Here is a 15,246-nt window from a genome sequence, read left to right as displayed (position 1 = left end):
GGCTCTTTTGGCTTGGGTACAAAAATGATTAGAGAGAACTCAGAGACATAACCGTGTTAAGCCTCGCCTGCAATGACCAAGATACTATGGGGACAGCCCAGTGTATCCAAGCCTAGAGTATCCTGGCTTCAACCTTTACCTCTGCCTCCATTTCTGCAATGCAGAGGCCTCCTGCTGGGCCACCTGGTGAGTCTGCTGCCACTGCCAGCCACTCGCTTCAGAGGTCAGAACAAGGTGGCTAGTGACAATCATATGGCTGGGCACCTTATCCTGACCTCAAAATGAGCAATACATGGTAGTGGTGGATGCAGTGGGCAGCCCATCAGGATGCCCATGCAGACAGGTGCCACGGCACAGGAAGGGAAGACTTCAGCTAATTTTTTTTAACAGGTAACTTTTAAAATGTGTTTCAACATTGTTATAGCCAAGTTCTGATGTGCAGTGTGCTGGATGGCATCCAGATTGCTTGCATCAGAACCAGGGTTTGGCCTGTACATCATCCAAACAGGACAACACCAGAACTGGGAGAGGAGGGAATGACAAAGGCTTAGTCTAGAATTTGTTGTTGTTGTTTTTGTTGTGTGCCTTCAAGTCATTTCTGACTTATGATGACCCTATCATAGGGTTTTCTTGGCAAGATTTGTTCAGCTTTCTCCTGAGGCTGAGAGAGTGTGACTTGCTCACGGTCACCCAGTGGGTATCATGGATGAGCCGGGAATCAAACCCTGGTCTCCAGAGACATAGTACAGTGCTCAAACCACTACATCATGTTGGCGCCATTAATCTGGAATATCAGTATAAAAAGGGATTTTGTATCACCTTTGAGATTAACTGTGCAAAAGAACTTCTTCATGCCTCTGAGGAAGTAACCCAGTCTATGAAAGCTTATGCTACAAGTTCTTTCACACAGTTAGTCTCAAAGGTACTACAGGATCCCTTTACATAGAAAGAAAGAATGGACACAAACGGTCTTGGAGAGTCAGAGTATTTGATTTCATAATGGTAATTCTGAAATTATCTCATATTATTGTCTCTAACATTATTGTTACTGTCTCTACTGTCTGTAATTTTGTTGAACTTTGTACATTTTTAATATTTTTGTATATTTTAATATATTTTTCATGGGCTTTGGCTAATACAAGAAACTCATTGAAAAACGCCTTCCAGGTGTTTGGAACTTCAACACCCACCAGCATGGCAAATGGTCCAAAATTGTGAGTTATAGTCCAAAACATATTGAAAATATAATTCTCCATGCTTGGTGGTGGTGGTGGTGGTGGGGGATATATATATGCATGCTACTTGGGTATCTGCATGCAGAAATAATGTAGCTTGACATCATTTTAACCATCATGGCTCAATGCTATGGAATTCTGAGATTTGTGGTTTTGTGAGATATTTAGCTTTCTCTGTCAGAGAGCTCTCGTACCACAACAAAAACAAATCTCAGGATTCCATAACACTGAGCCATGAAAGTTAAAGTAATATCAGACTGCATTACTTCTGTTGTGTAGATGAAGTCTTGGTTATAATGGTTAGCTGTTTCATCACTCACACAGTGTGAGTTCTTAGCAAATTAACATCCTAGGCACTTTTATGGTTAAGCAACCATATGGTTCAACAACCACAAGTCTAATATTACTTTAATTGTCATGGCTCAATGTTAGGGATTTTAGAGCTAAAGTAGTAGAATACTAGGAGATATATATGTTTATCTCCAAGTCCTAAGAAAAATGCAACTGACTCCCATTATCACCAGCAAGAAAATTTAGCTGACCTGTTGTCTCTGTCCTGCCTTCTTCATATCCATCCATAACTCCCTTCTTGGAACATTATATCTGAGCTAAAGACACTGGGAGCTCAGCTGAGAAGAAATGCACACAGAAGTTTCAGGGAAGTAAATATATAAATTATAGAGAAGGAAAGAATTCTCTTCTCAATCTTTCCACATGCTTGGGCACAGATCTATGTTTAAAGAAGCTGTTATTAACAAACACCTCAATAATCTCTCAGCATTCAGTTGAAATGAGACATTGGTCATCCAATAGCTCAGGAACTAGGGAGATGTGGCCCTGCAGATGTTGCTGGATTATAGATTTCATCATCACTTACCACAAAATGATGGGAACTGCTGTTCAGTTGCATCTGAGACCCAAACTAAAAATGAAAAAGAAGCCCATACTAATGTAAAGTCGAAGGCTTCCATGGCCGGCATCCATAGTTTTTTGTGGGTTTTTCAGGCTATGTGGCCATGTTCCAGAAAAGTTTCTTCCTGATGTTTCACCAGCATCTGTGGCTGACATCTTCAGAAAATTTCTCTGAAGATGTCAGCCACAGAAGCTGGCGAAACATCAGGAAGAAACTTTTCTGGAACATGGCCACAAAACACCACCAGCCCGAGGCAGTCTCATTCGCCGGGCAAATACTGGAATAACCCACACTGCAGATAAGTTGCATACAATTTGGCATGTGGCCCATTCCAGTATTCCACCAATTATTCTGAATAACCACCAGTGTGTCATAGCGGTTTGACTGTTGAACTACAACTCTGGAGACCAGGGTTCAATTCCCATCTCAGCCATGAAGCCCACTGGGTGACACATGCTCTCAGCCTCAGCAAAGGTAATGGCACACCTCTTCTGAACAACTCTTGCCAAGAAAACCCCATGATAGGATTGCCTTAGGGTAGCCATAAGTTGGAAATGAGTTGAAGGCCCACAACAACAGCAACAACCACCACTATTTCAATTGGTCATGCCGTTCAGAGTCAAAGACAGATGCAAGCTGGCAATGCATTTTCTGAACATAATACTTTTGGTGAGTGCATTCCATGTAGTATTTTATCTAGCAGGCATATATACAAAAGAGAAGGTGTGTGACAAAGGGATGGATCCTGTATTATTTGTTTTAGTCTCAGCAGAATTTGGAAAAGTTACCAATTTCCCAGCATCAACCAGCATAATTTCCCAAATTCTGGTTATAGCATATGCTTCTGTGAGGAAGCAAAATAACACAATTGGAACTGGTCATTGCATGCAGTCTATCCTGTGTTCCTCAGGAATGTTGAGTATGGTCAAGAAGTAACTAGCAGTGGAGCTGAGGCATTACTACGAGCAGAAATCTGGAGGTCCCCTGATTTTCTAACAATTAATATTTCCATACATTAAAAGTAGTGTTCAGATTAGTGGGGGAAAGAGGTAGGGAATCCAGTGAGCCCTATGCTGAAGCAAGGAAAAGAGAAGAAAGAGTTAGAACTTCTCGTTCTACTGATGGAACAAAAGCTGGATCCTTTTACATGATCTTGTTATAAACAGATCTTGGAAAAATTACTTTTCTAGACTAATAATAATAATGATAATAATAAAATTTTATTTATATACTGCCCTGTGGCGAACCAATCTGGGCGGTTTACAACATTAAAATAACATACAGCATAAAAACAATATATTTCCCTCCCCCCTTAAAAAGTTATTAAACTGCATATCTAAATTAAAACCAGAATAACTAGTTAGAACAACAATAAATTAAACAAAATAATACCAACCAACAAACCACTGCAACTTCAGTTCTAAAGAAAAGGGGGCTTTGGAGACATTACTGAGGAGGGGGGAGATCCTGAGATCCTGAGGCCGGGATATTTTAGTCTGGGAAGGCCTGCCTGAAGAGATCCATCTTCACAGCCTTTTTGAAGCTGTCCAAAGATGTTAATTGATCTCGTCCGGCAGGTCGTTCCAGAGCCTGGGGGCAACAGCAGAAAAAGCCCTCCGGGAGGTCGCCGCAAGCCTCAGTTTTTGAGGCTGCAACAAGTTCCTCCCAGAGAACCGGAGGGCGCGGGGAGGATTGTATGGGAAGAGGCAGTCTCTGAGATAGCTTGGACCCAAGCCATTTAGGGCTTTAAAGGTAATAACCAACACCTTGTACTGGGCCCGGAATCCAATAGGCAGCCAGTGGAGGGACCTCAAAACCGGAGTGATATGGTCCCTTCTGGATGTTCCTGACACAAGCCTGGCTGCCATGTTTTGAACCAGCTGTAGTTTCCGAACCAGGCACAAGGGTAGCCCCGTGTAGAGCGCATTACAGAAGTCAAGGCGTGAGGTTACCAGCGTGTGCACAACAGTCTCGAGATCCCTTACTTCCAGAAAAGGGCGCAGCTGGCGTATCAGCCGAAGCTGATAACAGGCGCTCCTGACCGTCGCATTCACTTGATTTGTCATCAGGAGCGACGAGTCAAGGAGCACCCCCAGACTGCGAACACAGTCACTGGAGGAGAGTGTGATCCCATCCAGGACTGGTGGTTGTAACCCAATTCTTGGTTTTGGGGCTGCTACCATGAGCACCTCCGTCTTGTTCGGATTCAGCTTCAATCTGTTTTTCCTCATCCAGCCCATTACTGCCTGAAGACATTCATTGAGAGAAGAGATGCCATTAGAATTCGAGGCCGACGAACGAGACATGGAGAAATAGATTTGGGTGTCATCAGACTACAAATCCCAGAATCGCTCACACCTTCTTCCAGCTCGAAACTTCCCCTCTCCTGCACAGTGCTACTACTCTTTTCAAAGTACTTCTGCATTATTTAGAAAAATGTTTATTGAAAATGTTAAAGAAAATAACAGGAAAGTGGTGAGCCTGACCCCCACACACACACACACACATTTGTATGATTTTTTTAAAAAAAAGATTTAAGCTTTAAGATGAAATTTGCACATATAATACCATGTTTAATTTAACTCTGTGCTTCACTGGGGAATGTAAAGTCTTTTGGCTTACGAACTCCCAGCCCTAATTTTACTCAGAATGAATTTACATTGTGAACTAGAGCATGCCAAAAGACTTACTTTGGTGTGGGATTATATATTCCTTTCCATCACAGATTCTTCACTCTTATGGGATAAGTCTGGCAAGCTTCAAAGCACTTTACGCTGAAAGCCATTTCATTCCATTGACTGCTGTGGGTCAAAACCACTTTCAGTGCAAGGCCTTTGCACTCTGTAAATTGCTTTGCAACCTCCCTGCTCCTGAAATAGTCCTATGGTTTGTGCCCAGCTGTTCCAGAAAAAATGATTAGGATTGTACAGGCTGAGTTTCCCTTAACCAAAATGCTTGAGATCAGAAGCATTTTGGATTTTTGGAATATTTTGGCATATTTACATATACATAGACTGAACACCAAGGCTAGAATTGTCCAAGCCATTATATCATCATGTAAGGATGTGAGAACTGGACAGTGAAGAATGTAGATAAGAATAGGATCAACTCATGTGAGATGTAGTGCTCGAGAAAAGTACTGAGGATACCGTGGATGGCCAAAAAGACAAACAAACGAGTCCTTGAACAGATCAAATCTCAAGGACTTTGAAACACTGGCTTTGAAGGTGGCCAGAGACATCTCATGAACCTTCAGAAACCATTGTGGAAATGACTAGTTTACTTTACAAGGTTCCCAGAGCTTGGAATGTGCTACAGTTTGAATTGGTCTTAATCTTAGTAATATTTCTGAGGCATGGCTGCTTGCGTTGAGCCGGCAAGGGGAGAGTCAGGCGCACTCAGCTGGTACACTGAGAACAGGCTGGGTCCAAAGGTCAGAACTCAGCTTCCTTATAAGCAGAGCTTGGATAAGTTACTGTTTTTGAATACAATTTCCAGTGTCCATGCTAGCTGGGAGATTCTGGGAAACAGTCAGAAACAGCCCTTTAAAAGGCAATTTTTAAAGGCAGCCAGAACGAATCTCATGAACCTTCAGAATCCATTGTAGAAATGACAGCATCACCATGCTTGCCACTCAGATTTTCTGCTTGGGGAAGGCAACAGGCAAGTAATGCTAACTGCTGAGATATTCATTTCTCTCCAGACCTCTAGGAAAGGGACAAGGTGGCCAGGAAACCGTGGCCTGGACTAGGAGCTCTATAGGCCAGATCAAGGCAGGGCTCACTTCTCATTTTGCAGGTATAAGGATCATTGCTGTGTATCTCCAGATCCTAATACCACAGTGGGCCCTTGGTATTCATTGGGGTTTGGTTCCAGGACCCCTCATGGATCCCAAAAGCCATGGATGATCAAGTGCCATTAAATGCAATGGCACAGCCAAATAATATCCCTTATACAAAATGGCAAAACCAACGTTTGCTTTTGGGGTTATTATTTTTAAAATATATATATTTTCAAACCATGGATAGTTGAATTCATGGATAGAACATCCGTGGCTACAGAAGATTGACTGTACTGTCCTAAAAGAATACTATAATGACTGACCAAACTGCACTGTGAACACCTAAATATTGAAACAGAAATATCATTTTTTAAAATAATTTTCTACTACTACCTGGAAAAGAGGGATAGAATATTAATCCCTACAGTCCACCATTTTAGGTAGTTGAGTCTGAATAAACAATGCAAATGAATTAATTTCAAGGCCGGGTGAATCATCGGTTTAGCTTTTCACCTACCTCTGTTGTTCTGGAACCTTTGTGCAATAATGTCGCCAACACACATATTGAACATGCCTACAGAATACAAATACACTCTGTATCAAGCAAAGCAGCCTGCTGCAAATGTTCAGGCAAATGCAGTTCGCTTGAAAGACAGTTAACACTGTGTTTCTTGAATTTTTATCCCAAATCTTTTTTAAAAGTAATGCCAGCTAGTTTATAGCAGGCAGGCCTATAACCATCATTGAATCCATAACTAATTAAGAATTATTTTACTCCTCTTCTCAAATTTTGAAATGTTTCTCGGTTGGACTCCACAGACTCCATGGACAACATGGCTACAGATGTTCAGTATAAGTATTTCCTGTGACTAAGGATTCAACTCTTCTCAATTCTTCTGTGAAGAAATTACAACATAGATACTGGTATATTCATCCCACCATTTTACCTTAATACTATATGTACGGCTTCTCTAACCTTGCATCAGTGCTTGGGAAAGTTACTTTTTTGGACTATAGCTCACAGAACACCCCAGCCAAAATGGTAGCCAAACTGTCTGGGGGATTCTGCACCTGTGCTATGAAATAGCTAGAGAAGATCCTTAAGAGTGAAGATAGACAAGTAAGCATCAAAGTTAGAGTTGTCCAAGCCATTGTATTCCACATCATCATATATAGATGTGAAAGGTGGACAGTGAAAAAAATGAATAAGAAGAAAATCAATTCATTTGAGATGTGGTGCTGGAGAAGAGTGTTGAGGATACCGTGGACAGCCAAAAAGTCAAACAAATGGGTTCTTGAAAAAATCAAGCCAGAAATCTCCCTGGAAGCCAAGATGATCAAACTGAGGCTGCTGTACTTTGGCCACATCATAAGAAGGCATGAGTCATTTAAAAAGATAATAATGCTAGAAAAGGTGGGGGGAAACAGAAAAAGAGGAAAACCTCATGCCAGACGGATAGACTCAATCAGGGAAGTCATAAGCCTGAATTTGCAGGAGCTAAGCATAGCAATGGAAGCTGAAGTTGTGGAGATGTCTCATACACAGGGTTGCCATGAGTTGGGACCAACTCCAAGACAGTTAGCAACAACAACAAAGTCCAAAAAAGTAACTTTTTACAGTTCTTCCCTCCTCAACACGTTTTCTACTTCAACAAATCATTTGTTTTTCCTGGCTCCACAAAGCATTTGCATACTCACCCAAGACAACAGTGTCTCCATTGAGGTACAAAGCCATCCCCACCAGCATCATCAAGCCAAGGACCAAGATGAAAGGTCTCCGCTTGCCCCAACCTGAAGAGCAGTGGTCACTGGCAGAGCCGACCACGGGCTGCAAAACAAAGCCAAGGATGGGGCTGATGAGCCACACGAGGCTATACAAACTTTTGGGGAGGCCCACGCTGAGGAGTACAGGGGTGACAAAAGCAGCTTCCACAGCATAGCAGAACTCTCGGCCAAACATGACCACACTGTGCATCACCAACTTCCCTGTTGCCTTCTTGGGGGGCTCCACTTGGCCAAAAGGGTCTCCCCCAGCCAAGGACTTTAGCATGGTCTCTTCTTTTTCACTGCTGCATTCCATGCTGGCGATGTCCATCTCACAGGCTCTTGGAAGAAGCCCGGCCAAATCTGGTTTGGCTAGAGTCATCAGGCCTCTTTGTGGAAGCCGGTGCTCCACCAGGCATAGATCTTGGTTAAGACTAGGGAAAAATAAAAAGAACCAGAGGAGGGGCACACATACTTTTCATGGCTTCAGAATCACAAGTTCCGCCAGGGGGGAGTGGTGGGGGAAGTACTATGTGCCTGTGTCTCTCTGATGGAAGATTAATGCAATTAGAGCTCCAGGCCAACTGGAGAGCTCTCTGCTCCCTATGACTGGAGGATTATCTCCAAAAGGGCAAAGAAATGTTTCATGTGAATGGACAATTCTCACATGCCAGGATGCAGCATTACTTTAAAGGAAGGCTGTTTTAAACTGTTTTTTGCAAAATGACATAAGACATTTCCTTTCATTCAGTAAAGCAGCCAGGATCAGAGTTTGAATATATACATATTACTGCAATTCCCAGAATACCAAGCCTGCACTAGAAAAGTTACTTTTTGAACTGTCTCCCAGGGTTTTGGCAATTTGCAGCAAACAAAATCCAAAATCCACAGGTAGGCAATGGCATTATTAGGATCAGCTGCAGAATATAGCTTTTGAGTTATTAGCCTAGGTGTGAGCTTTTGAATTATTAGCCTAGGTAGTAAGAAAATGGGAGAGTTGCAAATTTATAGTTTATCTGTAGTGACTTGAGTATTGGACTGCGACTCTGGAGACCAGGGTTCGATTCTCTGCTTCACCATGAAACCCATTGGGTGACCTTGGGCATGTCACAGGCTCTCAGCCTTAGGGGAAAGCAATGGCAACCTCCTCTGAACAAATCTTGGCAAGAAACTCCAATGATAGGGTCACCTTAAAGTCACCATAAGTAAGAAACAACTTGAAGGCATGCAACAACAATAACAATAAAGATACAGACCATCTGTAAAGATTCCTTTTTTGTTTTTTGCTGCAGATTCCTGGATACCCTTGGCAATGATGGCTAGAGAATTTGAGGGAGTTGTTGGTCCACAAATTCACTTTTCCAAACTGGCAATTATATTGATGCATTTGTCAATGGGGGGGGGGCATCTTGCGCCTTGGTTTCAGGCAACAATGGGTTTACAAGGCTAAATTGCTTGACAGATACAGTGGATCCTTGTTATACGCTGGGGTTTGGTTCCAAGATCCCTCGTGTATAACAAAATCCGTGTATGCTCAAGTCCCATTAAGTATAATGACATAGCAAAATGGTGTCCCTAATAAAAAATGGAACATCAAGGTAAATTTATACTTTTTTGGAACATTTTCAAACCGTGTATGCTTAAATCCGTGTATAAAAAATCCGTGTATAAGAAGGACCGACTGTATTCTTAAACCTGTGGAAGAAAGAAAAAATACAAGTTCTGCAAGCCCTCCAGTGGTATTTAATCCCATGTGCTTTGATGCTTGGGATGCCTTGATGTTTGGCTTTCATGCTCCCTGGGGTCTGTATTTCCTGTGAATACTTGGAGCCCTTTCCCCTATATTCTCAGTGTACATTTAAAGACAAAAAACCTTGACCTATTTTCATTGAAGTAAACTAAAATACACAGGCAGTATTCTACCCCAACTGCTCGTTTTTTAAAAAGCCTTAAAGTTAGGATGTATTATCAAAATTATCAAAAACATAAATAATACACAACTGAGAAATTATGTAACATGGAGCTATTACTAGGTGCTGTATTGCTAGATACAGCAGTCTTATTATTTCCTGACTTAAGATGACTTGATGTGCACAACCAATGATAATACTGTAATATACATGCTAATCCTTTTTTAAAAATCATTTTAATAACTTTGGGAATAAGTACAGTAAAAGATTGTGAGATCAATCACAGGAAACACTCATTCACTCATACACTCTCATACAAACATACTCATTTTCTGTCTCCTTCTCTCTCTCTCAATATATGCACAGAACGGTCATATATACATACGTATGTATGTATGACAGAATCCAACATGGCATAGTAGTTTCAGTGTTGGACCATGATTCTGGAGACCAGAGCTCAATTCCAGCTCAGTCATGAAACCCAGTGGATGATCTTGGCAAGTCACATGCTCTCAGCCTCAGGGAAAGGCAATGGCAGCCCTTTTCTGAACAAGTCTTGCCAAGAAAAGTTCTGGCCTAAGTCAGAAATGACTTGAAGGCATACAACAATATATGACATAAGTCAGAAAGAAATAAAAGAGCACACCTAGGAAGCAATGATGAACTTTTGTTGGCAGAGCAGCTTCGTATAGAACCAGGAGAGGATAGCCCTTGCTTCCCCTGAAGCTTCCATGTGCTCCCAGATAGCCCTGGAGATCTGGTAAACCTTCTGGAGGTGATTTTCAGTGGGTACAGATACTTGCAGTGGGGAGGAAAGGGAGACGAAATTTAGAATGCTGGGTACAGAATACATGCTTCCAAAGAGCTGCTGAACTTGTTCAAAAGGGACAGGATAGCGTGTGACTTTGCCTGAGAATGGCAAGAAATACAGAACAATAAGCAGTTTGGAGGGTGGTTATTCAGAATAAAGAGGCCTCTGGAGTCATGTTGTTTTGCAATGCCTTATTTCTGCTGGTTGGTGTGTTTCCTCGAAACCCAATGATTTATATAAAAGTAATTAAATAAAAAAGATTAGGCAAATTGGAGGCCACATGGCCATATCTATAGCTGAAATAGGAGCCAAAATAGCTTTCTTGGATGTTGATGGCTTTCTCTGCTGTGTTCCTGCCATCACCACCTACTTCTTCATGCACCATCAGATTGACAGATTGTTACACTAGCATAAGGCATGAACAGGAGTCCAACCCAAACTGCAAGTGGATGTCCAACCAAGGTTTAATCAGGACCCTCCATAACATGCCCACTATAAGGTATTTTTACAATAAATCTGCAACGTGACATAAAATTTTACCATTGGCTATGTAGGCTAGGGCTTAAAGGAACTAAATCCAATAAAATCTGGAGGACCAAATACTCCTCATCTCTGGTGTAAAAAGAGGTAGGTGTTCATGATACTGACAGACTAATCATATAATCCATTTTTCAAAACACAAAGAAAATGAGTTTATATTTTATTTGTAAGTTTTAAAAATTATATTAACACATTTTATGAAAACCATTTCTCTTTAGGTAATTATATTATAACTTACAAGCACAAGGATTATAACACCCTGGTAGATAAATTGTAGATTATTCAGATCAACTAATTTTAAAAGGGTTGTTTGTTCAGGCCATAAAGTAAAACTAACTTACATAATAAACTGCAAATGTAAAAATCAAAAAAGGGGAAGGCCAAACTTGTTAGACCCAACTCCTTCACTGGGATCATTAAATAAAAAGGTAAAGAATAAAATATTTACTAAAATAATAATCTAGCACATAAATATATGCCATGTTCTGGTGCCATATGGCTAAATCCAATAAAATCTGGAGGGACAAATGCTCCTCATCTCTGGTGTAAAAAGAGGTAGGGAGCTATTCTTTGCTTGAGGGGAGGGGTGGGTCATTATCCACATCCTTTCAACATCTGATGCTTGTACATCATGTACTCTATTATAGGGCTATAAAACAAGTAATGTGAAATGCACTGTCTTCTCTGCTCCACAGACATACAATGAGAAAGAGATTACAGCATCTTTCCTGTAAACCTTATCCAACCTGATGCCCTGGAAACATTTTGGATTTTCATGATTCCTCACCCTTGGCCATTTAAATAAGGCTGAGAAGAACCATGGTGGGGAAGGCTAACACAAAATGAAGTTATTGAAAAAAACAAGTTTTAAGGTCTGCCTTGTGAGCAAAAACCTATCGAAACACTTGCAAGGCTTGAGTTTTAAAAACAGCACAGATCTATCAATAAAAATGGTTTCTACCAATTCATTCATCAGTTTATAAAGCAGGAGACTCTGCTTCCATTTGGCATTAATTGTGCTTTCATGAGATTAATAGGCAAACCAATTAAAGTTCAACACAGGTAATCACAAGAACAAGCAGCAGCTATATTATCAATAGTGCAGTTCTTGATACCATCTCTAAATCAACATGAGTCAGTGTGCATCATCTGAATGCTGCTTTATTTCCCATATCTTAACTCATGTGACCACCAAGGCCATTTTTGTGGCCCATGAAGATCCCCATGTTTCCTATCCATCTAAAAATTAGGGCCACAGCTCACCCCTTAATATCCAACATATGCCCATAAAACATTTTGCCCATTTCTCATTTTTGTTTTTGCTAAGAATATAGCACCAATTGCATCAAAAATACAATATGCCAGTGTAAGACTCTTGATCTGCAGAGTTTTATGTTACAGGTTAGCTTTTGGGTTATTGACTTCAATAACTTTAAGAGAAAGGAGCTGTGAAATCTCTTCCTTGGAAAAACCATACTCCAAGAGGACCTCTTTGGTATGTTCTCCTATAAATGGATCCCTTTTGGAAGAAGGGACAGCTGGGGTCCTAGAAAGAATGGGGGAAGGTCTAGGACTTATCTCATCCTGATCATTTTTAAGAAATGAACCCCGTTCTTTGCTGTGTGGATGCAAGGCAGCAGCATCCAAAGTCAAAACTGGTGTCACACAGGCATCAATGTCATCAAAGATTGCACACCACTCTGCTTGGGTTTTTGTTGAGAACACATCTGCAAAGATCTTCTTCATTTCAGGCCAATCAGAGAAACTCATCTGACTGGGAAGTTTCTGAGAATCTAGCCCCAGACCTGAAAGAGATTATGAGAAGAAAAAAGAGACAATTTAATTCACTGACCTTTGACAAAAAGATTACATTTATTATTAGCAGTGAGAAAGAGTATGAACTATGTAGATTAAATAAGACAATGGAAATGTCAAAAACATTGTATTCGAACATTGCATGTTTAACTATATCATGATTCTGAACTCATTATCATGATACAACATCATCTGCCTAAGCAAAAAGTGTCTCCCAAGCAAAATCCAGGTTCATCCCGTGAGTATCTGGAATCATTCCCAGATCACTGCACTTATCTGGAAAACTCTGGTCACTACCCTCTAGAAAGATGAGCTCTGCTATTTTGAAAATGTAAGAAGAGTCTATAGTAACAAAGGAGAATGCACTGTGACACCTTTAATACACTTATTGTGGCATGCATATTCAGAGGCTAAGTTCAACACTATTAGAGATATGATTCTGTAGAGGACAAAACAGACTTTAGTCAATGAAAGCTCATGTCACATTAATTCTGATACTGTTTATATTACCACTTATTTGGTGGCATAGATTCTGCTCTCCATAGGCCTGGACCCTCACAGCTGATATTAGATGATACTGGACTAGAAGAACCAATGGTCTCACTCAAAACTACTGAGCACACCTCTAAATGTATTACTCCATCCAGAAAATATTTAGTAGTAGTTGTTGAATTTCTTTAATCCTTTAAACTCTGGTTTATCTCTGGAATGAGTGAACAATTCAAAGGTTGAAATGAACTTTGGAGACACTGTCCCATAATAGCTGGCCTATTCACACCATAAATTGGGAAGATACTGGAAACACATTTTAATTCCAAAAACTTCTAAACATTTTTGAACATCTCTGTAAAAGAAGATGCCAAATTCAGAGGATAACAAGAACACACTAAACAAGCCCCTCAGTCATCACTGCTCCTCATCACCTTTCTGAGAAAGGAGAGCTAGAGCAGTGGAAGAAGAGAAAGACCCTTCCTGGACTGCAGTGTTTTCCTCCGGTCCATACAAATTTAATGAATATTCGAATGATGCTGATTTCATAAGCCAGGTATTGCAACTGCTTTAATCCCTACAGGTCTAGGTATATGGAATGCTGCATGAGCCCTATTCTATTGCTGATCCCCATGGCTAAAAGGGGAAATGCATGTTGTGGAGCTTGCAAAACAGCCTGCAACAAAAAGGAACGTACTGGATTATGCAGTGGTGGCAGAAAATCTGTGGCCCTCCAGATAACTGTTGATCAGGGATTATAGGGGAGGCAGTCCAAAAAAAATCTAGAAAATCACAGGTTTGTTTACTGGTGTTATGCATCTTCAAGGTACATTTAATATTTCTATATCAGTTTTCATGTTCTACTACTCAATACAGTACAAGCAGACAACAGGAAATTAAAGTGATAATAAATTACACATTGATATATATTATAGTGCCTGAAATACCTCTAATTTAAAATAGCAGTTTTTGTTATGAGGGCATTTTCAAACTGAGAAGTTAAATATTAAATATTTGTTTTTTTGCTGTATATAAGCCAACATCTCCTACCTATATAAATCTGATACCATTGTGCAATTATATAAAAATTACTGTGGAAGAAAGCCTTACAGAATCTATTTTCAGTCATGTTGTAAACAGGAAATAGGAAAAAACCACACTAAAAGATTTTAATATGACACATTTATTGACCAATAACCGGTGCAATGTTCCAAACATATAATAAAAAATAAATCAGCCAGGAGCTCTTAAGCTCTAAGTTTTCTTTTTCTTTTATTTTATATTAGCTTCACAGATGTTGAGAGATTGGGAAAGAATGGCTAAAAATATTTCTTTCCTTGGGAGACATACCACTGATTTGTCATCCAGGTTCAGGGATAAGAAACATATCATTATCGACAAATTGTTATTATATGGCTTTATTCACATCTTGCTGTTTTACTGCTGTTGATTCTGTAACTGTTTTGTTAGACTTACATACTGATGTTACACCTCTTTGTAGACTCTTCTGAACAGCAAGGCAGGAAACAAACATTTTAAATAAATAAAATAGATAGGTTTTATTTATTAAAACACTTTAAAATCACACTTCATCATTATGAATACCAGTGCAGTGGACAAAGAGGGGCTAGAACAACAGAAGTAAAACCATAAAAACCCTGTAACTCAGAATTAAAACAAAGAAAAACGAAGGGGGGGGGGGGGAAAAAAACAATAAAAAAAAGGGGGGAAAAAAAAAGGGGGGGGGGGAGCTGCCACCCAAAGAACTGCAATGTTTTTGCCAGGTACACCTTGAGGGGGCAGGAATTTCACAATTCCATAATTCTACCATATCAAGCATTATTTTCTTCTAATGAGTCATGTCTTCTCATGATATCACAGTCTCAGTTTAGCCATCTTGGTTTCTAGAGAGAAGCATACACTACCACTTTCATTCATGTGTGGACACCAACAATGTCATTCTGTGCTAAAAATCAAAAACATGTTTA

At 40.2% G+C, this 15,246-nt stretch overlaps 2 protein-coding genes across 3 annotated transcripts in view; both read right to left on the bottom strand.

Moving 5' to 3' along the window:
- SLC45A2 (solute carrier family 45 member 2) overlaps nt 1-10,369 on the bottom strand; it is a 39,858-nt gene extending 29,489 nt beyond the window's left edge. Inside the window, exons 1-3 of one of the 2 annotated variants that reach the window (XM_042449853.1) lie at nt 10,250-10,369; nt 9,325-9,388; nt 7,628-8,127 (exon numbers count right to left, since the gene is read on the bottom strand). In XM_042449853.1, coding sequence (XP_042305787.1) covers nt 7,628-8,075 — 448 coding nt within the window. In that variant the 5' untranslated portion in view covers nt 8,076-8,127; nt 9,325-9,388; nt 10,250-10,369. Of the gene's footprint in view, nt 1-7,627; nt 8,128-9,324; nt 10,119-10,249 lie in introns of those variants that run through there. The other variant, XM_042449852.1, reaches the window with a different exon arrangement.
- A 732-nt stretch (nt 10,370-11,101) lies between these two features.
- LOC121920693 (alpha-methylacyl-CoA racemase-like) overlaps nt 11,102-15,246 on the bottom strand; it is a 21,459-nt gene continuing 17,314 nt past the window's right edge. The window contains exon 6 of the mRNA XM_042447843.1: nt 11,102-12,759. Coding sequence (XP_042303777.1) covers nt 12,350-12,759 — 410 coding nt within the window. The 3' untranslated portion in view covers nt 11,102-12,349. The remainder of the gene's footprint in view (nt 12,760-15,246) is intronic.

Source organism: Sceloporus undulatus, chromosome 2 (assembly GCF_019175285.1).
Source record: "Sceloporus undulatus isolate JIND9_A2432 ecotype Alabama chromosome 2, SceUnd_v1.1, whole genome shotgun sequence".
Lineage (NCBI taxonomy): Eukaryota > Metazoa > Chordata > Lepidosauria > Squamata > Phrynosomatidae > Sceloporus > Sceloporus undulatus.
This window is presented reverse-complemented; position numbering and strand designations above follow the sequence as displayed.